The sequence below is a fragment of the Coregonus lavaretus genome (assembly GCF_964263955.1).
Source record: "Coregonus lavaretus genome assembly, chromosome: 2".
Lineage (NCBI taxonomy): Eukaryota > Metazoa > Chordata > Actinopteri > Salmoniformes > Salmonidae > Coregonus > Coregonus lavaretus.
The window spans coordinates 10,297,013-10,319,791 of record NC_139989.1 but is presented as its reverse complement, the minus strand read 5'-3'; the positions used below and the strand labels follow the sequence as shown (position 1 = coordinate 10,319,791).

Sequence of the window (22,779 nt, the reverse complement as noted above, 5' to 3'; positions counted from 1 at the left end):
AAATACTCAAGAAAGTAGTCAGGATATGCATGTTTAAAGTAACTGTCCAGTGTTTCCAGATTTCTATGAAATATTACGTATAATTAATTACAATATGAGTGAAATAATTTTCCTTCCAAAAAATTGTAATTAAGCATGTTAAAAAGCAGCTTTTTGTGTGTGTTGGTATGGTGTGGGCGTACACCAACAACATAATGGTGTGGGCAAATACCGGTCATTTAAAATATTCATGCGAGTAGACTGTTGATTGGCCAGCTCATCCTCTTCTGGAGGATGACCTCATTGTCACGCCCTGGCTCTGGGGACTCTCGTATGTTGAGCCAGGGTGTGAGTTTCTAGTTTTTGTATTTCTATGTTGGCCAGGGTGGCTCCCAATCAGAGACGGCTGAAGCTCGTTGTCTCTGATTGGGAGCCATACTTAGGTAGCCGTAAGGCATTCGTTTGGTGTGGTCTCTTGTTCCTTTTGGTTTGTGTTTGTACCGTAGGACTTCACGTATCGTTTGTTGTTTTGTTCGCTGTGGTGTACTAAATAAAATATGTACGCATCTCACGCTGCGCCTTGGCCCGCATCTTTTCAAGACGATCGTGACAGAAGAAACCACCACGACTGGGTCAAGCAGCGTGATGAGGAGAGAGGTTGGACGTGGGAGCAGATGAGCGAGCGTCTGGCGAGAGCCATAGAGGCCGGGTCCACGGGGGAGAGAGACGCCCAGAAATTGTTTAGGGGGGGACTCACGCCGTGGACGACGAGGCAGCGGGAGGCCGCAATAGAGCGGTTAGCGGAGGAGGCCGCCAGGTTACGGGGGCCACTGGTCACCAGGGGGAAGGAGAGTGTTGAGGCACGGCGAGAGGTACTGGGGTGTGTTGCCAGTCCGGTCCGGCCCGTTCCTGATCCCCGCGTAGGGCCAGTGGTGTGTGTTCCCAGCCCGGTCCGGCTTGTTCCTGTCCCTCGCACCGAGCCTGTGATGCGCGTCGCCAGCCCGGTCCGGCCTGTTCCTGCTCCCCGCACCAAGCCTATGGTGCGCGTCACCAGCCTGGCCCGGCCTGTTCCTGCTCCCCGCACCAAGCCAATGGTGCGCGTCGCCAGCCCGGCCCGGCCTGTTCCTGCTCCCCGCACCAAGCCAATGGTGCGCGTCGTCAGCCCGGTCCGGCCTGTTCCTGCTCCCCGCACCAAGCCAGTGGTGCGCTTCGTCAGCCCGGTTCGGCCCGTCCCTGCTTCCCGCACCAAGCCAATGGTGCGCGTCGTCAGCCCGGTCCGGCCTGTCCCTGCTCCCCGCACCAAGCCTGTGGTGCGCGTCGTCAGTCCGGTACAGCCCGTGCCTGTTCCACCGGTGTCTGGTCCGGCACCGGTCAGCTGCTCCACTCCGGAGCTAGAGCAATCCGCTCCACCAGTATTCAGTCCAGCTCCGGCCAGCAGGGCCAGACCGGACCAGGGGCGCTTTGGGGGGTTAGAGAGGGAGTGGGAGTCATGCCCGGAGCCGGATCCGCCGCCGAGGCGGAGTGCCCACCCGGTCCCTCCCCTGTTGTGTTTGGTTGCCGCGGTCGGAGTCCGCGCCTTTGGGGGGGGGGGTACTGTCACGCCCTGGCTCTGGGGACTCTCGTATGTTGAGCCAGGGTGTGAGTTTCTAGTTTTTGTATTTCTATGTTGGCCAGGGTGGCTCCCAATCAGAGACGGCTGAAGCTCGTCGTCTCTGATTGGGAGCCATATTTAGGTAGCCGTAAGGCATTCGTTTGGTGTGGTTTCTTGTTCCTTTTGGTTTGTGTTTGTACCGTAGGACTTCACGTATTGTTTGTTGTTTTGTTCGCTGTGGTGTACTAAATAAAATATGTACGCATCTCACGCTGCGCCTTGGCCCGCATCTTTTCAAGACGATCGTGACACTCATCCTCTATGAGGAAATAGCAAGCATTTTTTAAACAGTCTGTTTGAGATAGAAATTTGAGGTTGTGTTTTTGAAGTGTTTTTTTTCTCCAATTTATGCTTTGTCCACAAATACGAGTATAGGATAAGTCAACAACATTATTTGGGTATGAGTTAACAGAACTTTTAAAAATGAGATTTTTACTGGACAGTTACTTTAAACTTATTCGGAAGGAGTTTCATTGGTAGTTTTGAGTGTTAGTGTTGGAGCAGTGAGTGTTTTTCCTTATGATGCAACTATGGAACTTTAAGAAGCAATCTGATGGTCTCAACATCCATGTGGAGATGGTGTCTTTTCGCTGTCATGCGTTTTCTGTCACCTCCCATAAAAAAACTCTTACTTAAAAGGATCAGAAAAGTGGTTTCAAGGCTGTTTAGCCACCTTTAATAGAGCTTGAATTGTGTCTATGCTAATGAAAGGTCTAATGAACTGACCCAGCATAGTAAAGACAGTTGTCTCCGATTGTGTTAGTTGGCTAACTAAAACAAGAGATGAGGGTGCCAGGCGGCTGTCTGTGAGATGTATTAGGATAGATATAATGGATTCACGGGTGACCGCCACAATGTCATATCTCCAGATAATGTCTTCCCTCACAATGATATTAGCGTCATAGGCCCTAAGAGTGATGAATGCTTCTAATCAGATGCTCTATTCATGATTTATTAATGCCCTTCTACTGAAGGGTTCAATATGGCTGCTTGTTTACATTTAGCCCTGCTGCTCAGTGGTGGTGAAACTGAGACACAAAGCTGGCTGTTGAGGTTGTTTGAGTATGTTGACTTCAGCAGCTTTATAGGTCCCAGCGCAGTCGGAGTACTCTGCATATCACCTTTGTTGGTATTCACCAGCTAATCCATAATTACTTTGTGAATATAGCGAGAAAATCCACCGTGCAAAAGCTTCTCACAGGCTTGTTTTGAGGGTGTCTCTTCATACCGCTTCATAAATAGACCAAATACTGGGTTTGGGTTCAGAACAAGTCTATTGGATATCAAATGTCTTAGCTAATTAAGATATCCAGTTAATAAATCATATATAAAGACAAGTCTGTTAAAGCTGTGGACTACAGAGACGAAGCCTCATGTTGTTGTGCCTTGTCTCCTTCCATTCCCTTTGTCGTGTAGTCTTACTGGATTTGGGTCAGCGCTTTGTTTTGTGCCTTCATTATATTAGTCCACCTATCGGGTTCTCTGGTTTTCCTCTGTTCTCCTCCCTTCTGAAGTTTGTGGAGCACTGTACACAGTTATGTATGGCGTCTCCGTTAACAATGTGCTTTTCAAGGCTGCACTCCTCCCCCCCATCCACTCCCCCCTCCACGATCCCTCACTTCAGACAGCCCTTTGCCCTCTCTAATCTCTCATTTGGGTGCTTAGACAAAACAATTGAAAATGTATTATGCAAAGGTGTGGGATTTAGGTCTGCAGTAATTGAAGCAGGGTCAGTGGTAAATGGGTATCCACCCCTCCTCTCACACAAAGCAGTTGGGGTTTTCTCTGGCTGATTATGCTGATGTGAGGGAGGTGTTGTTAGCGGAATCGCTAACACTGCTAAAGAGCCTTTTCACCATTTGTCATAACAGTGTAGCTAATAGACTTTTAAGCTAATGGGAGGATACAGGATTCCTTAGTTTCTAGATATTGAGGGTTGAATTTGGCCATAGTGATAGCACTATGGTATTTGTCCTTTGTTTTGAATAGACTCCCACAGGCTGTACAGTCACAACTTTCTTTGGACTTCTCGTAGCAATATTATCCAAAGGTCAAATAATGCAGACGTTTAATGGGAGGGAAATATGACAGTCAACGATATCTAATCCTCATTTTGGGTTGTTTATAATAGTGGATTAACAGTTTAACTGGGTTGTTGCTGACACACTGCATAGCTGAAATATTATGCATTGGTGTATTACTCTACAAACCTCTGGAACAATATTGATTTAGTTGGTTATTTAGCAAGGAAGATACCGGTCTATTTAAGAAGGACTGAGCTATTTGCGCTTAGCCGAGGAGCATTTCTATTTTGCGGTGTAGTGGTTTCATTAGGCCATCCTCTTGTCCAGCTGTTTAATGTGATAATCCCTGAAGCTCTGTATCATCATATCAATATAGAAAAATAAACAGAATAATGACTATTGACTTTCCTTATAACTGGACAGAAAGCCGGGGGCACCATCAGTCTAGTCATTGTCATAGCTTTACCAATCAATCCATGTAATTGACATGTACACTATAAATATACAAAAGTATGTGGACACCCCTTGAAATTAGTGGATTCTGCTATTTCAGCCACACCCGTTGCTGACAGGTGTGTAAAATCGAGCACGCAGCCATGAAATCTCCATAGACAAACATTGGCTTTACTGAAAAGCTCAGTGACTTTCAACGTGGCACCATCATAGGATGCCACCTTTCAACAAGTCAGTTCGTCATATTTCTGCCCTGCTAGAGCTTCCCCGGTCAACTCTAAGTGCTGCTATTGTGAAGTGGAAACGTCTAGGAGCAACAACAGCTCAACTGCTAAGTGGTAGGCCACACAAGCTCACAGAACGGGACCGCCGAGTGCTGAAGTGCGTAGCGCGTAAAAATTGTCTGTCCTCGGTTGCAACACTCACTACCGAGTTCCAAACTGCCTCTAGAAGCAATGTCAGCACAAGAACTGTTCGTTGGGAGCTTCATGAAATGGGTTTCCATGGCCGAGCAGCCGCACACAAGCCCCTATGATCACCATGCACAATGCCAAGCATCGGCTGGAGTGGTGTAAAGCTCGCTGCAATTGAATCACGCTTCACCATCTGGCAGTCCGACGGACAAATCTGGGTTTGGCGGATGCCAGGAAAATGCTACCTGACCGAATGCCAACTGTAAAGTTTGGTGGAGGAGTAATAATGGTCTGGGGCGGTTTTTCATGGTTCGGGCTAGGCCCCTTAGTTCCAGTGAAGGGACATCTTAACGCTACAGCATATAATGACATTCTAGATGATTCTGTGCTTCCAACTTTGTGGCAACCGTTTGGGGAAGGCCCTTTCCTGTTTCAGCATGACAATGCTCCCGTGCACAAAGCGAGGGCCATAAAGAAATGGTTTGTCGAGATCGGTGTGGAAGAACTTGATTGGCCTGCACAGAGCTCTGACCTCAATCCCATTGAACACCTTTGGGATGAATAGGAACTCCAACTGCGAGCCAGGCCTAATCGCCCAACATCAGTGTCCTCACTAATACTCTTGTGGCTGAATGGAAGCAAGTCCCTGCAGCAATGTTCCAACATCTAGTGGAAAGCCTTCCCAGAAGTGTGGAGGCTGTTAAAGCAGCAAAAGAGGGACCAACTCCATATCAATGCCCATGATTTTGGAATGAGATGTTCGACGAGCAGGTGTCCACATACTTTTGGTCATGTAGTGTATAATGGTCTCATGTAAACAACCACATGGTACTACTTTTGCTATCTAGTAAACTTGTTAGCTACTTCAGTAGATGTTGAACACATTTCTAACTGCAAATGAACACATTTCTAGCTGTAAACGTGTTAAATTATAGCCATGGTATAAAGGGAATAATCAACTCGGGGCTCTATACGTTCTCTGGAAAATAATGCAACTCCTTGGAAGGCTATACAAATGCTTCACACCACGTGGCTGTTGCCACTCTAATCTGGTGGTCCCTGCGCGCACGACCCACGTGGAGTTCCAGGTCTCTGGCAGCCTCTGGAACTGCCGTTCTGCGGCCAACAAGGCAGAGTTCATCTCAGCCTATGCTACCCTCCAGTCCCTCGACTTCTTGGCGCTGACGGAAACATGGATTACCACATAATACACTGCTACTCCTACTGCTCTTTCCTCGTCTAACCATGTGTTCTCGCATACTCTGAGAGCATCTGGTCAGTGCGGCGGTGGCACAGGAATCCTCATCTCTCCAAAGTGGACATTCTCTCTTTTTCTCCTGTCCTCATTTGAATTCCATGCTGTCACAGTCACTAGCCCATTCTTAACATCCTTGTCATTTATCGCCCTCCAGGTTCCCTTGGAGAGTTCATCAATGAGCTTGACGCCTTGATAAGTTCCTTTCCTGAGGATGGCTCACCCCTCACAGTTCTGGGTGACTTTAACCTTCCTACGTCTGCCTTTGACTCATTTCTCTCTGCCTCCTTCTTTCCACTCCTTTCCTCTTTTGACCTCACCCTCTCACCGTGCCCCCCTACTCACAAGGCAGGCAATACGCTTGACCTCATCTTTACTAGATGCTGTTCTTCTACTAATCTCACTGCAACTCCCCTCCAAGTCTCCGACAAGTCTCTCGCTACTCTCTCCTCTTCCATACTGTCATCTCTTCCCTCTGCTAAATCCTTCTCCCTCCGATCTCCTGAATCTGCCTCCTCAACCCTCCTCTCCTCCCTTTCTGCATCTTTTGACTCTCTATGTCCCCTATCCTCCCGGCCGGCCGGCTCGGTCCTCCCCTCCTGCTCCGTGTCTTGACGATTCATTGCGAGCTCAAAGAAGAGGGCTCCGGGCAGCCAAGTGGAAATGGAGGAAAACTAGACTCCCTGCGGACCTGTCATCTTTTCACTCCCTCCTCTCTACATTCTCTTCCTCTGTTTCCGCTGCTAAAGCCACTTTCTACCACTCTACATTTCAAGCCTCTGCCTCTAACCCTAGGAAGCTCTTTGCCACCTTCTCCTCCCTGCTGAATCCTCCTCCTCCTCCCCCTCCCTCGTCCCTCTCTGTGGATGACTTCGTCAACCATTTTGAAAAGAAGGTTGACGACATCCGATCCTCATTTATTAAGTCAAATGACACCGCTGGTCCTGCTCACACTGCCCTACCTTATTCTTTGACTTCTTTCTCCCCTCTCTCTCCAGATGAAATCTTGCGACTTGTGACGGCCGGCCGCCCAACAACCTGCCTGCTTGACCCTATCCCCTCCTCTCTTCTCCAGACCATTTCCGGAGACCTTCTCCCTTACCTCACCTCGCTCATCAACTCATCCTTGACCGCTGGCCATGTCCCTTCCGTCTTCAAGAGAGCGAGAGTTGCACCCCTCCTCAAAAAACCTACACTCGATCCCTCCAATGTCAACAACTACAGACCAGTATCCCTTCTTTCTTTTCTCTCCAAAACTCTTGAGCGTGCCGTCTCTAGCCAACTCTCCTGCTATCTCTCTCAGAATGACCTTCTTGATCCAAACCAGTCAGGTTTCAAGACTGGTCATTCAACTGAGACTGCTCTTCTCTGTGTCACAGAGGCTCTCCGCACTGCTAAAGCTAACTCTCTCTCCTCTGCTCTTATCCTTCTAGACCTATCCTCTGCCTTTGATACTGTGAACCATCAGATCCTCCTCTCCACCCTCTCCGAGTTGGGCATCTCCGGCGCTGCTCACTCTTGGATTGCGTCCTACCTGACAGGTGGCTCCTACCAGGTGGCGTGGCGAGAATCTGTCTCCGCACCACGTGCTCTCACCACTGGTGTCCCCCAGGGCTCAGTTCTAGGCCCTCTCCTATTCTCTCTATACACCAAGTCACTTGGCTCTGTCATATGCTCACATGGTCTATCCTATCATTGCTACGCAGACGACACACAATTAATTTTCTCCTTTCCCCCTTCTGATAACCAGGTGGTGAATCGCATCTCTGCATGTCTGGCAGACATATCAGTGTGGAACGTCGGATCACCACCTCAAGCTGAACCTCGGCAAGACGGAGCTGCTCTTCCTCCCTGGGAAGGACTGCCCGCTCCATGATCTCGCCATCACGGTTGACAACTCCATTGTGTCCTCCTCCCAGAGTGCAAAGAGCCTTGGCGTGACCCTGGACAACACCCTGTCGTTCTCTGCTAACATCAAAGCGGTGACCCGATCCTGCAGGTTCATGCTCTACAACATTCGCAGAGTACGACCCTACCTTACACAGAAAGCGGCACAGGTCCTAATCCAGGCACTTGTCATCTCCCGTCTGGATTACTGCAACTCGCTGTTGGCTCGGCTCCCTGCCTGTGCCATTAAACCCCTACAACTCATCCAGAACGCTGCAGCCCGTCTGGTGTTCGACCTTCCCAAGTTCTCTCATGTCACCCCGCTCCTCCGCACACTCCACTGGCTTCCAGTTGAGGCTCGCATCTACTACAAGACCATGGTGCTTGCCTACTGAGCTGTGAGGGGAACGGCACCTCCTTACCTTCAGGCTCTGGTCAGACCCTACACCCAAACGAGGGCACTACGTTCATCCACCTCTGGCCTGCTAGCTCCCCTACCTCTACAGAAGCACAGTTCCCGCTCAGCCCAGTCAAAGCTATTTGCTGCTCTGGCACCCCAATGGTGGAACAAGCTCCCCCACGACGCCAGGACAGCGGAGTCACTGACCACCTTCCGGAGACACTATAAAGCAATCCTTCTACCCCCCCCCCCCCCCCAAAAAGAAAGTAATAAAAAAAAAAGAAGAAAAAAAGTGGTTGTCCCACTTGCTATCATAAGTTGAATGCACCAATTTGTAAGTCACTCGTCTAAATGATGTAAATGTAGTGCATCTAACTTGGAAACACAAATGGTTGTAGTCCATTTGCTTTCTCTGACGTCAGATAGGTTTACATTATGTTTGTTGAAAATGTATCACTGCCTTTCTATGTCACCTAATGGCAGTTTACTACCGTGGGTCAGAGCATCATTCCTACAGCGTGAGCCTGAGGCGTTGTGGGAACATTAGGGAACATTAGGGTTAAGGGCCTGATGCCACTAATTGCTCCTCTGGTGTGGAGCGGACCAGTACCCTAGATGGCCTGCCCTCTAATGAGGCACCCAGGGGTGAGAGAGTAGGTGAAGGATGAGCAGCTTCTGGAGAGTGGGGCACTGCCAGCCAGAGGGATGGAGGGGGCAGAGCTTCAGGGAAATGTCCAGGAGAAAATAGTGAATTAGGGGGGGTTTTGTGTTTCACATACTGCACATTGCTAGAACATTGTGTCACTAGACCTCTTGATGATGATTATTATACCCAAGGCTCAGTCGGGTCTTTCTTGTCACTTCACTGAAAGTATCAAGGCCGCAGAGCTTGTATCAGCAGATGTGAATAGACTAATAGGCTCTCTCTCATCTCTAGCTCTGGGTGCCTGTGCTATGGTGAATTAGCTGTGTCCACCCCTCAGGCTGCCATGTCTGTGTGTACAACCCAGAGCTGCTCAGTGTCTAATGCAGCAGGACAGGCAGGCTGGCCTTCCACACTCTCACGGCCATGTTTTACTAGACAACCATACTTTACTAGGCAAGCAAAGCATCATAACAAATTTGCAGTGACCAAAGGGTCTTTATAAACTACTGCCACTTGTTCTCTGTAGAGTCTGTTCTGGCTTTACTCAGAACACTTCAAGATACAGTATGGTTGGTAGGATGAGTTCAAAGCGACACTATGTAGTAATGCAATATGTAGCCCAAATTAAATGGAAGTAGTTTGTGTTTTTGTTGTGTGCCGGTATATGTGGATCTGTGTTGGTGTGTTGGTGTATGCGTACATGTCTCTGGAATGCAAAAGAGTGTGTGCATTTGTCTGCCTGACTGTCGGTCTGTCTGCCTGACTGTCTGCCTGACTGTCGGTCTGTCTGCCTGACTGTCGGTCTGTGTAGACAATATTGAGAGATGGTCATGGTCATGGTTTTTCATCAGCTCTGTCGGTTGGTTGATTGCCAGGGTCAATGGCCATCTCTAAATAATGCTTCGCCCACAGGATAATTCCACTCCAGCCTTCCTGTGTGTCCCCAAATGTAATTAGCCCGAGCTACTGTTGATTCATTCCATTATCAAAGGTGATTCACTTGTTCAAATTTCAGCAGAGATTGATCTTTGCATGCCTTTGAGCATGACCTTGGGACTATAGGATATTGTACGTGTGTTTGTATAGTGGTTTATCACTTAAAATGACATTAATGTCATCCAGTTTGGTCACTGCCCTGTCTGTGGTGGTACTTGAGGTCAGCAAGGCATTTGGTTCTTTGTATTGACAATGATTTCATTCACATGATTGGTATGGTTCTAAAATATGTTTGCTCTCTCTCACACAGTCAAATCAGAGAAGATGGACAAACCAGAGAAAGAGGAGATGATGGACAACTTCGAGAAGTTGGACCAATTTGACATGTTGGATAAGCTAGACAAAGTGGAGAAGAAGGATACGACTGCGAAGACTGAGGCGTCAGTGAAGGTGCAGTATGCAGACCCACTGGACAAAGACGAGAAGATGGATCAAATGGACAAGGCAGAGAAAACAGAAAAGCTGGAGCCAACAGAAAAGGTAGACAAAGAAGAAAAACCAGAGAAGGTGGAAAAAATGGACAAGGGTGACAACACTGACAAAGTAGAGAAGATGGACAAGGTGGAAAAGCCTGAGAAGAAAGAACAGAATATTGAAAAAGTGGAGAAGACCCCAGAGAAACCGGAGACAGCGGTGAAGTTGGACACATTTGACAAGATGGAAACACAGCCTGACAAGGAGAAGACAGACCATGTTGGAAAGGTAACAGTAACAGCTGAGAAAGAAACAGAAAACGTAGAGAAGCCCACAGACAAAGTGGAAAAGGAGGATAAGAAGCCGGAGAAAACAGAGCTGGCTGAGAAATTAGACAAGCAGGTTAAGGTGGAGAAATCTGAGAAAAAAGAGCTGAAAAGTCCTGAGAAAAAGACGGACAAGAAAGCAGAGACCGCTGATAAGGCCAAAAAACCTGCAAGTAAACCCTCGACCAATGGGAGCAGTGCCACACCAAGCAAGGACCTGCCCAGTCCAGACAAGAAGACCAAGGTAGGCCACAGTCGAGATTTAAAGAGGAACGTTATCAAATCATACATCACTCATGCTGCTAACGCTTTTGCTACTGCTACATTTATATCCATGTATAGCAGTGAGCTAGGACTATAAGTGGTCCATTGAAGTCAATTTAATGAAGTAATATCTGTCATAATCAGCAATATGAAGAAAAAGGAAAGGATGTTGGTCTTCATTGTTCTAGTGCTGATTTTACCTTGATGTAACTTAATTGAGTTTTTGGTTTTGTCAAGCTGGCAGTTCCATTTGTTGGTATTCTGTTGATTATGATTAAGGCTGCTTCTGCTGCTTTCTCCTGCTGCTATCATGTGTTTTGTTGTTTTTCTTTCTCGCCTTTTGTTCTTTTCTTTTGCTATTTGTCTGGTGTGCCGTCCATCTCGCAGCCGGTTGCCGGGGCAACCAAACAGAGCGCCGCTAAGCCACGGCCGAGCTCGGCAGCATCCACTGGTGCTGCCGCCCCCAAACGCCCCACCCCTTCCTCCACCTCCACCACCACCTCAGCCACCCTCAACAAAAAAACACCTGTGCCCAAGGCCCCTACCCCCACCGCTGGCCCCAAGCGGCCCTCGTCCACAGTCAGCCGACCCACATCCGCAGCCACCACCTCCACCACTGCGCCACGTGAGGTCAAGCCCAAGGTGAGTGCCCCTGCCCTGCTTTAGCCGCAGTCTCCTCCACCTCCATAGCCACCCCTGTGTGGTGTCTCTCTGTGTAGGGAAAACGACCTACCACCTACTTCTTCTCTCATTGCATTTCTTTCAATCTCCTACTCATCATCTTGCTGATCAGAAGAAGGAGCATGTTCAGTTCTGTTTAGCATAGGTGTTAGTTTAGCTACTATGTTAATTTCCACAGGAGCTATAGTCAAAGGCTCTGTCTGACTGCAGTGGTGCTGCTCGGAGCCTAATCTGCCTGTAATGGATCCACGTTCTAAACTTGTCTTGGCCCTGGTGCTGAGTGGCCGTCCACAGGATTACTCAGAGCAGGGTTCATAGAGGGAAGGTCGGGCTTTAGGGTAGGGGGCCAGAGGAGGGGCAGCCAGCATTCATCACTCCTCCCCTGGCATTTACTAGAGAGACCCAGGGGCAACCATCAGTCGCTCACCTTCAGCCGTCAGCGCAGCAGATACACACTACAATGTACTGTACATGATGTACAGCCACTTCTCTAACCTGCTGGTGTATTTGCCTTTAATGACATATTAAGTAGCCTTGCACGGGTCTTGGAGCCTATCTCCTGTTTCTGTAGCGTAAGGCAGCTTGATGCACAAGTACACCCCCTGGACAGGACACTAGTCTATCGCAGAGCCTTACCCCAAATCTATCTTAGTGCCAAGTAGTGATGCATCGGGTCCCATTTTTGTCAGTCTTTGGTATGTCCCAGCCGAGGATCGCACTCCCAACCTTCAAATCTCAGGGTGGACATTCTAACCACAGCTACATATTACACTGCTGTTTAATATTGGAGTACTGTAATAAAGTCTAGGTCAAAAGGGCGGGCGACTCGAGAGATCGTAAGACACATTTGAATGAGAGAGGGAATGAATGAGGAGGCGGTGCAGAAATCAAAGCTGTTTTCCAAGCAAAGCCTCCCTCGGGCGGTGTATCTATGCATGGGGAAATCAGACACACACCGCATTGGCATTCTTTTTATATCCCTGGTTCCTAGTGCAATCCTTACATCAGCGCCAAGGCAAAACACACCATATTGTGAAACCAGAGACCTATCAACAGTGGACCTCCTGTGTATTGAGGATTCTGTCGCATGCTCGTTGCTGCCTTCCAGTTTCGATGCAACACATTCCAGATGCTTCCTTGACAAAATTGTCTGGAGCCTTCATTCCTAATACTTTGATAATACTAATCTGAACTGTGCTCTCTGAGGTTATATATGGTGTTGATTCAGAACCATATCATGCCATATACTGTATATAAGGGGTGTCGAAACTCCACAATGGGCCGGTGCAGTAACACACCTGCTTTAGTTTGACTTTGAATAGTTCAATTAATCAGGTGTGTTACTGGTTGGTTGGAACAAAGGTCTGGACTAACACCAGCCCCGTACGTATGATAATGGCCACCCCTGTTGTACACCGGTTTGTGTCAAGAACTGCAACGCTGCTGAGTTTTTCACGCTCAACAGTTTCCCGTGTGTATCAAGAATGGTCCACCACCCAAAGGACATCCAACCAACTTGACACAACTGTGGGAAGCATTGGAGTCAACATGGGCCAGCATCCCTGTGGAACGCTTTAGACACCTTTTGGAGTCCATGCCCCGGCGAATTGAAACTGTTCTGAGGGCAAAAGAGGGGGTGCAACTCAATATTAGGAAGGTGTTCCTAATGTTTGGTATACTCAGTGTATGTGATTGCCCATAGTTGTTAGCGTGAACTTGGAGTTCCATATACGCTCCAGGCAGGAATGATCTGCTATTGCCCTCTAGTGGTTGCCTGTTTTACTACAGGCAGCTTTTTTGGCTAAACAACACACGAGGGGAGAGGCAATCTAGTGTGCACACTCTGTTGTGAAAATACCCTATAGAGCAGTGCATTGAGGGAATGCTCTTAAACATCATGGGACCTGGCTCGGATATGATTGCAGAGGATTCTGTACAGGCTAACCAGATGGCAGTGGCAATGAGAGCGATATCATGATAGCAATTACATTATGAGGATTTGTTGATGTTTTTGTTGTACAACGAATACTAGATAGGTAAGTGGTTTTATAAATATAACATTATCCTGCAACAAAGAGGTTCTTTGCCACAGCTTCAATTTATGAGAGCGCTATGGTGCACCTTCAACCTTTTATTTGTTATTAAACTCCATTACTCCATTATTTGTAACTGAAGAGTGTAGCTCCATCCTTCCTTCCCTTATGTATCTGTTTACCACACGTCTCCCATTCCCTGTCTCTCTCTCTCTCTCTCTCTCTCTCCAGACGACCATAGAGAGGCGTCCTCTAGTGCCAAAGGCCACCACCGCCTCCACGGCTCGAACTGCTGCCCCCAAAAACGGCACTGCTACCATGGCAACCAGTAAACCAGCCACGGCGACCCGCACTGCCACCAGCGCACCCGCAACCAGACGCCCTCTGGGTGAGTCACTATGCTACACACTTACACATTTTTTAACACGCATACACACACAAACAACACACACACACACACCGTGACCAATTGTTTTGGTGATTCAAAGTGTCTGACGTCTAGCCAGCAGGGTACCAAACTGTTTCTGCATTCCACAACCTGACTTCACTGCTTTGCCAAACAAACTTTGACAAGGCAATAACAGGGATCAATAGGCTGAGCTATGTTCTCTTCTGTTTTGCCTCTCAGCATCAAAGACTGACAGCAAGCCAGGAGAGGAAAAGAAGCCCAGCACTCTGAAGTCAACAACAGGTACAGAAACACTCCTCCTCTCTTCGCTTCGTCTCCATCCCTCCCTCTCTCTCTCTCTCTCTCTGCTCTCCTCCTTTGAAAGGCAGCACCAGTCCTTCAGCCAGACATCCACAGTACTGTAACTCCAGCTGAGGGATTAGGGGCAGCTGTTGCACAGAGAGGGAAATAAAATGAAGAGTGACAGTGTCATGCAGGAACACACAGATGAAGCATGCAGGCCGTGACAAAGAGGTGGTGAAGTCGACGAGAAAAAAAAAGTATTGCTAAAAGCCGCAAAGAGTAAAAGCCTCATCACAGCACTCTGAGGATTACACTCCCCTACTGTTGACATGAGCTGCTGACACTGGCACTACATCTCAACGTTGCATAACCAGCAACGCAGGCAGAAGCCGTTCCCATATGCATAAAGAGGGGATGATTTTCTGATCCTAGCATTTCTTTCTGCTCAGAAATAAGACTCTTTCAGGACGGATTGGGCGGATCTAAGATTTAAGTCTCAGCAGGCAGGGCACATTTAGTTCATCCTGCGATGTCAGACATTTGGGAAGTGTGGCGGTGCATATTGGGGTTTATGTAGCTCCAGAGCAGAAAGGATACCTGCCTGATTTATGTTCCCAAAAAGTTTTTCAAAGTGTTGCTGACAGCATATTAACCATTACCTGATCTTAAATTCATAGAATCGTAAGAGTATCGAAGAGAGCAGATCTATATACACTGCTCAAAAAAATAAAGGGAACACTTAAACAACACAATGTAACTCCAAGTCAATCACACTTCTGTGAAATCAAACTGTCCACTTAGGAAGCAACACTGATTGACAATAAATTTCACATGCTGTTGTGCAAATGGAATAGACAACAGGTGGAAATTATAGGCAATTAGCAAGACACCCCCAATAAAGAAGTGGTTCTGCAGGTGGTGACCACAGACCACTTCTCAGTTCCTATGCTTCCTGGCTGATGTTTTGGTCACTTTTGAATGCTGGCGGTGCTTTCACTCTAGTGGTAGCATGAGATGGAGTCTACAACCCACACAAGTGGCTCAGGTAGTGCAGCTCATCCAGGATGGCACATCAATGCGAGCTGTGGCAAGAAGGTTTGCTGTGTCTGTCAGCGTAGTGTCCAGAGCATGGAGGCGCTACCAGGAGACAGGCCAGTACATCAGGAGACGTGGAGGAGGCCGTAGGAGGGCAACAACCCAGCAGCAGGACCGCTACCTCCGCCTTTGTGCAAGGAGGAGCAGGAGGAGCACTGCCAGAGCACTGCAAAATGAGGCATTGATGCTATGGACTGGCCCGCCCGTTCCCCAGACCTGAATCCAATTGAGCACATCTGGGACATCATGTCTCGCTCCATCCACCAACGCCACGTTGCACCACAGACTGTCCAGGAGTTGGCGGATGCTTTAGTCCATGTCTGGGAGGAGATCCCTCAGGAGACCATCCGCCACCTCATCAGGAGCATGCCCAGGCGTTGTAGGGAGGTCATACAGGCACGTGGAGGCCACACACACTACTGAGCCTCATTTTGACTTGTTTTAATGACATTACATCAAAGTTGGATCAGCCTGTAGTGTGGTTTTCCACTTGAATTTTGAGGGTGACTCCAAATCCAGACCTCCATGGGTTGATAAATTTGATTTCCATTGATCATTTTTGTGTGATTTTCTTGTCAGCACATTCAACTATGTAAAGAAAAAAAGTATTTAATAAGATTATTTCATTCATTCAGATCTAGGATGTGTTGTTTAAGTGTTCCCTTTATTTTTTTGAGCAGTGTATAATTTCTCTGAACTGAGTTGAAGTATTTTTGCATTTAAACGGCTTCATTACCTGGTTGTTTATTGTGCTATTTTCTCCTCCTCCTCCCTCCGTTCTAGCGGACTCCACCCGGCCCCGGACCAGCACCACCCGCAGCTCTATAGCTAGCACCACCAGCACCACCCCCCGTGTCCGCCCCTCCACCACCAAACCAGCCCCCCCCTCCTCCTCCACAGTACCAGAGAAGAAGCCCCCTGTTCCCCGCGTCCCCCGTCCCACCTCGGGCAGTGCCAGTACCACGCGTACCACCTCCCGCCCTGGCACAGCCCCCGCACCAGACATCCGCAATGTACGCTCCAAGATCGGCTCCACGGAGAACATGAAGTACCAGCCCGGAGGGGGGAAGGTAAGGGGTCGTGCATCAGTGATGGATGGGGTGCTTTTAGGGGTTTGGGGGGTGGGGATAGTGGGTTGGACTGATATTATTTATTCTTATGCGGATACCCACTTTAATATTTCCAAGGCTTATTGGCCAGGTTGTGTTTTATACATGAGTTCTTACATGAATAAAATAGATATTCTGTTTCACAGATGGGCTTGGTTTACAGACAGTGTCATTATGATATTGTGTAGGGCTTTGTAGTCTTAGTGTTCACAGTCTAATGCAGGGGTGTCAAACATATGGCCTGGGGGTCCAATCCAGCCCTCGGGTGGTTTGAGTAAAAAAATAGTTTTTTGGGGGGGAAACTAACTCAAAATACTTTAAATTGACTGAAATGTGTAGAAATGAGAATGGACCTACATTCATACAGTTTCTTGACTGTAACCAGCTCGCCAATAATCACCATAATGAAAGCTAGACTGTCAGGGAGCATCGGAAATTCAAAAACTATGGATAGAGGACTATTTCTTGCAAATTTTGACGGCAAGGAAATACAACCAATTTTCAATGCGACCCTCCAGATCTGATTGAAGACCGAATGCTGCCCCCGGGGCAAAATGAGTTTGACACCCCCGATCTAATAATGGCTTCCTCAGACAGGTTATGTTCAGTAGATGAAGCCCCAGCTAACACACTATTTTCCCATAGTGCACTCCTCCTAATGCCCCATTCCATATCATAGCTTTCCCTATTAACAACCTCTCCTAGTTTCTTCCAACCTAGTAACTGGTCCCAGCTTGTCTCATATTTTACCCTTTACGATCCAAAATGGTTCCCAGTTAACTCAGTAACTACCTCCATAAATTTCCATTTGATTCAATTCACCATCTTGCATCCATGCTGACATCTCACCCCATACTCTACATCCACCTCTGCACTACTTTACCTCTCACTTCTTCCTGGCTGAGACCCCTTATAGAGTACAGGTCCTCCTAACATTATTTTTAGCCAGATATACTATGCCTTCACTTCTACTGTCAAGTGTCAACATGGTGGAATAACCAAGAAATATGGTGCCACATGTTGAGCGATGGACCCCAAACTGCATGTCAAAGAAAATTCAGAATTTCTTTGTTCTCTGAAATAAACAGAGCCTTGCTGTTTTGGATACAGCATCAGAATAGAGGAGGTACTTCTGCATACTCCTGCTGCCCTGTGTCCTGTGTGTTGTATTGACCCAGGGTGGGGCTTGTCTCCCCAGGTCTCTGGCAGGAGCGACGCCCTGGCCAAAGGCTCCTCCTCCAAAGAGACCAGCGAGGCCAAAGTGAGTTCACCCCCATACCTCACCCTATCTCATCCAATTTCTCTCTCTTCAAATATCTGTCTCTCTCTTCCTCACCCTCTGTTTACTACTCTCACTTCCTGTCTCCCTCTTCCTCACCCTCTGTTTACTACTCTCACTTCCTGTCTCCCTCTTCCTCACCCTCTGTTTACTACTCTCACTTCCTGTCTCCCTCTTCCTCACCCTCTGTTTACTACTCTCACTTCCCGTCTCCATCTTCTTCACCCTCTGTTTACTACTCTCACTTTCTGTCTTTCTCTGTGTATATTTCTCATTATGTTGTCTCTCACCCGGTCTTTCTCTGTCAACCTCTCTCTTTCTTCTCTTCCCCTTTCTCTCTCATTCTTTGTCTCTCTATCTTCTTGTCATTTTCTTCTAAAGTGAGATACATTTCCTCCAAGCTGTTCATCTTTCCGACCTCTGTTTGTAGGTTAAAATATTGTGGTTGGACCGTTTTTTTTTTATTGCCACATTTCATTGTTCACAAAAACATACACTCACTTGTCTCTGGTTATCCCTCATTCACTGCATGGACTGACTGACAGACAGCTGTATAAAGTAGATGTTCAGGTGACTGACTGACCGACCAACCGACACCATACTGTTCCTGGGTTTTTCCATTGTGAGAATGCAGCCTGAAAAGAGCGGAATGATGACTCACTCAGGAGGAATGCACAGTGGACTGCGCTCCGGTGACTGTGTTTACAGCCAGACCGTTCTGGAGTTTCCAACATCAACGTGCGGTTTTGTGGAAGCGGACCACACCCGACGAAGAAACATGCGTTTGAAATACAATCGTTCTGATTTATGTTGTGTTTTAGGTTTCACCTCAAAAACGCTTAGTTAGGTTATTTTTTACAGTAGATATAGAAGAACGGTCAATGAGATACCAGATCGGATGGCATACCCTTGGAGGGGAGGCACACATCCGTGGTAGAGCGCTAAGCATACTAACACACTGCCTTGCTACAATCTCTCTCCTCATAGGACTTCATACAGTAACACAAGGCTAAAGCCAGACCCAGAGAGCCGGGAGTCCATGTTGTTTGACAGCAATACGAATACTGTATATCCCTGGTTTTAAAATTGGCCTGCCCTAAAGAAAAATATTAAAGTTGGCCTACCCTGTGGCAAAGTAGTGGCTGGAGGGCTGTGATAAGTAATTGTACAGTAGCATATGTCTGCACTGTAGACGGAGGATCCAGAGGGAGAGGCTTTCTGAGTTCTGCTCCGTCACACCCTCTCCCTAATTACCACCACATAATGATTCCCAGAGGACTCCTATGGCTGTCAAGGATCTGAGCTTAACCCTGCTACTGCCTTGTGTCTGTGTGTTTGTGTAAGTGTGTGTGTGTCCTTTGCTTAACTGTCAGCACAACAGTAAGGTGCAGTGATTCCTAACTAAAATGTCTAATGGACTGGATGAAGTTTTGTCATTTTCTAAATCTAACTACTGGGTTTGTGGGTTCATGGTACTAATGTCATATTGTCACTGTGTGATTGTCCGTCTATGTGCCAACAAGTATGATTGTCTCAATATGGCAGGATATCACCAAAGTTAATATTAAACGGACAGTAACTTCAGCCATTCACTTAAGCCCATTAAAAGGGCATATGCTTAGCAATATCATCATTGATGCAGTCAGACACAGTTATAGTAATTATCACTGTAACAACACAAGTTAGCACCAACATACAATACTTTACAGGTGAAACCATCTCCATGATATTACATTCACATGCCTGTTTCAATAACCTATTTTAATACCGCAGCAATTGAACATCCTCAAAGGGCAGGTGTGGATGTGGGACCCGCATGTGTGTGTCAATAGACCTCTGTGTGTGGCCTCTAGATGCATCTGCACTATTCTCTTCCTTCCTCGTCACACCCCACCCCCACCCTGACCCTCCCGCTAACCCTAACCCCCACGGTGACCCTACTCTTCCTCTCTGCCTGCTATGCTGTGTTTGTAGGTTCAGATAGTCTCCAAAAAGCTGGACTTCAGCCACGTCACCTCACGCTTGGGTTCCAAGGACAATATCAAGCATGTTCCTGGTGGAGGGAAGGTTAGTACCGGATTGCGGCTTAGCTTGAATGGCCCCCAACCCCACACGGTTGACCGCACGTCATGACCACTAAAGAGCTTGGGCGGGGGAGGGGGGTTATTAGATATCTTCTGAAGACTCCACTGGAACAGGTCTGAGACAGGCTGAACCTCACTCATTCATAACTTCCGCACGTTTATTGTAGACTTTTCGGTCTGAGACCTTTTTCAAGACTCCGAGTGACTCGGTTCTATCATTGACAATTATGGCCAGGATTCGGTTCTAGTCTAGGAAATGCTACAGTGCTGCTCCCTTTTGGCACTGGCACGGTCATTGCCTGAAAGCATCGCTCCTGCCGAATGACACCACCGAACGCTTTTAAGACGTCACTCTTAATCACCGATTGTTTTTTTTTGGGGGGGGGGACCTTGAAACAAGAGGCTGTTGTGTGATGTGGTTTTCGGACAGCATGGTATCTCTAGCTAACCCTCCTCCGTAGTGCTTGCTACTGCCCATGGCTTAGACCAGTGTTTTCCAACTCCAGTCCTCCAGTACCCCCAACAGCACACATTTGAATTGTAGCCCCAGAAAAACTCACCTAATGTAACTCATTGAGAGCTTGATGATTAGTTGACAAGTTAAATCAGGTGTGCTTTTCCGGGGCTACAGGAGAACTGGAGCTGGGAAACACTGGCTTAGACTCTCCCTGTCTCTGTCTCTAACTCACTCAACACCAATCAAACACCACCCTTACCTTTCTGACCTCTGACCTGCCCAGACACTCAACTCTGATTGGCTCTCCATGCAGACTTCCTCCTTTGATTGGTTGTGCTGTTGTTGCTACTGTATGCGGTGGACACATTAGTACAAGGGGCAGTACATGAGTTTTCCCAAGAACAGATGGCTAATGATAAAGCTGAATAGGTTCAACTGCATGGCGAAGAAGATGGCTGTCATGGCTCTTTGACCAGTTGTCATTCATTTCCTCTTCAGTGTGTGTAACTGGGTCTACTGTATATTTGCAGGTTCAGATACTCAACAAAAAGGTGGATCTAAGCAAAGTGACATCGAAGTGTGGCTCCAAGGCCAACATCAAACACAAGCCTGGTAAGGCCCTCTTGGGTAGACCTGTTGAGTTGCCATACTGAATGTACACAGTAAATGCATGTGTTGTGTATGTTTCTATGTGTTTTATTGACCATAGCACCTTACTGTCATTATATACTCAAGATGTTATTAAGGACCATTCAAATGTGACTACCAAAGATTATTATAAAGATTAAGCAAAACATCGGTCCATAGCTCAGTTTATCACCAACTGATCTCTGTTCTGTGGACCTGTGCAGTGTGTATTGTTTATGCTGTCCCACTGACTGTGTGTGTCCTTTAGGGGGCAGCGATGTGAAGATTGAGTCCCAGAAAGTGAACTACAAGGATCAGGCTAAGTCCAAAGTGGGCTCAATGGACAACCTCTGTCACGAGCCCGGCGGTGGCAACATCAAGGTGAGGTCACTGGACAAAGGACCTACTTGCACACACATTTCACTGTCAGACAGTGCATATGAAATGGTATAGTCCAGAAAACACACACACACACACACACACACACACACACACACAGAGAGAGAGAGAGAGAGAGAGAGAGAGAGAGAGAGAGAGAGAGAGAGAGAGAGAGAGAGAGAGAGAGAGAGAGAACCTTTCAGCTTGCACAAGCAGCATACACACACATTTAACAAAACTATCTAGCTTCCTCTGGATTTAGTCAGCTGTTTATGTACCCAGAGCTACCGTACACCTAAGCCCCTGTCTAAAGATTACTATTATTATTTTTCAGATTATTAAATATAGCTGAAGAATATATTCCACATCTAAATCTAGCTCTCATCTAATATGTTTGAGTACATATAGCTCTTTATTTTCCACTTGATTTGATACCATCAGACCACTGGTCCTGTTTTAGCTTTTATGATTTTCTACCATTTTTATTTCCAGCTTTGAAGACATCCTCAGCGCCTGCTATGTTTTGTTTCAATACGCGTGTTGTTGTTATCCCATCTGTCCTACTGTACACACGGCAACCCCTTTTTCCATTCCATTGCAATCTCCCCCCCCCTCCCACCCAATTGACACCCTGTTACTGTATGTGTTCTTAGGCTGAGGGGGCCCAGGAGATAGCAGAGGGAAATGGGGCTCCCCCCAGTGATACCCCAGCCACGGTGCCAGGGCAGGCAAGCAGCCCCACCCAGGAGAATGGGGTGAAGGAGGGTGCCCCCTGCGGAAGCCAGGGCCTCCATGACCCCCAGGGCTTTGACTCACGCATCCCTGAGACAAGTAAGTGTGCCCTCCAACCCGACCAGTAACCCACCTATCCTCTCTCCCCCAGGGCTGGGTCCCACTCATCCTCCTCCTCCTTCTCAGACTCCTATCCCTTGATGTGAGCTGATATGAGGCCTCCCAAATACTGTCTGTCCCCATGACCACCCAGCTTTCAACCCAAATATGCTTTATGAATGTCTGGTCTGGAGAGGGGCCTTATGAAGGGGCAAGTTTGGATACAAAAGGAGCAGAGAAGGGTCTCTTATCTAAATGACTTTGAGACTTTCATATTTATTTTGTGAATTATTCTTTCTTTTTTTCTCCATGAAGTCCCTGACCACCCCATTACCTTTGACTTCTTATTTTACAGGCTTCTAATTCTTCTTTGTGCTATCCCTCTACCCTCTTCATCTTAACCCCCTCAACATATCCTATGTCCACCACTCCTCTTTCTCTCTCCTTCTCTCCTCTTTCCCTTTCTTTCTGTCCCATTTCCACCCTTCCTGCTGCAGATTGAGTCTTTCAAGCTCAACTTCCGCGAGAACGCCCACTCTCGCACGGACCACGGCGCCGACATCATAACCTGGCCAGCCCCGGGCGACAGCCCCTCACCCGCAACGCAGCGTCTCTCTCAACGACTCCCTGACTTCTGCCGGCTACCGCCGCTGCCCCCCGGCTGGGACAGGGGGGCAACTGCACGCTAGCAGGACTCGGGTCATGACCCTCAATCCCACTCCCCACATCCAAACACCTCACTCATCCTATGACCTCACTCATGTATCATTGTCTTACTACGCCTGTACCTGCGCTACCTACCTACC

The 22,779-nt window shown here is 47.7% G+C and overlaps 1 protein-coding gene across 2 annotated transcripts in view; it reads left to right on the top strand.

Annotated features, from left to right (window-relative positions):
• Window positions 1–22,561, top strand: part of LOC311145591 (uncharacterized protein) — a 122,567-nt gene extending 100,006 nt beyond the window's left edge. The window contains exons 8-18 of one of the 2 annotated variants that reach the window (XM_084181871.1): window positions 9,955–10,688; window positions 11,096–11,350; window positions 13,654–13,810; window positions 14,051–14,113; window positions 15,992–16,278; window positions 17,516–17,578; window positions 19,571–19,663; window positions 20,668–20,749; window positions 21,033–21,145; window positions 21,796–21,973; window positions 22,329–22,561. In XM_084181871.1, the coding sequence (XP_084037997.1) occupies window positions 9,955–10,688; window positions 11,096–11,350; window positions 13,654–13,810; window positions 14,051–14,113; window positions 15,992–16,278; window positions 17,516–17,578; window positions 19,571–19,663; window positions 20,668–20,749; window positions 21,033–21,145; window positions 21,796–21,973; window positions 22,329–22,336 (2,033 nt within the window). In that variant the 3' untranslated portion in view covers window positions 22,337–22,561. The remainder of the gene's footprint in view (window positions 1–9,954; window positions 10,689–11,095; window positions 11,351–13,653; window positions 13,811–14,050; window positions 14,114–15,991; window positions 16,279–17,515; window positions 17,579–19,570; window positions 19,664–20,667; window positions 20,750–21,032; window positions 21,146–21,795; window positions 21,974–22,328) is intronic. The other variant, XM_084181872.1, reaches the window with a different exon arrangement.
• Window positions 22,562–22,779: the final 218 nt, after the last annotated feature.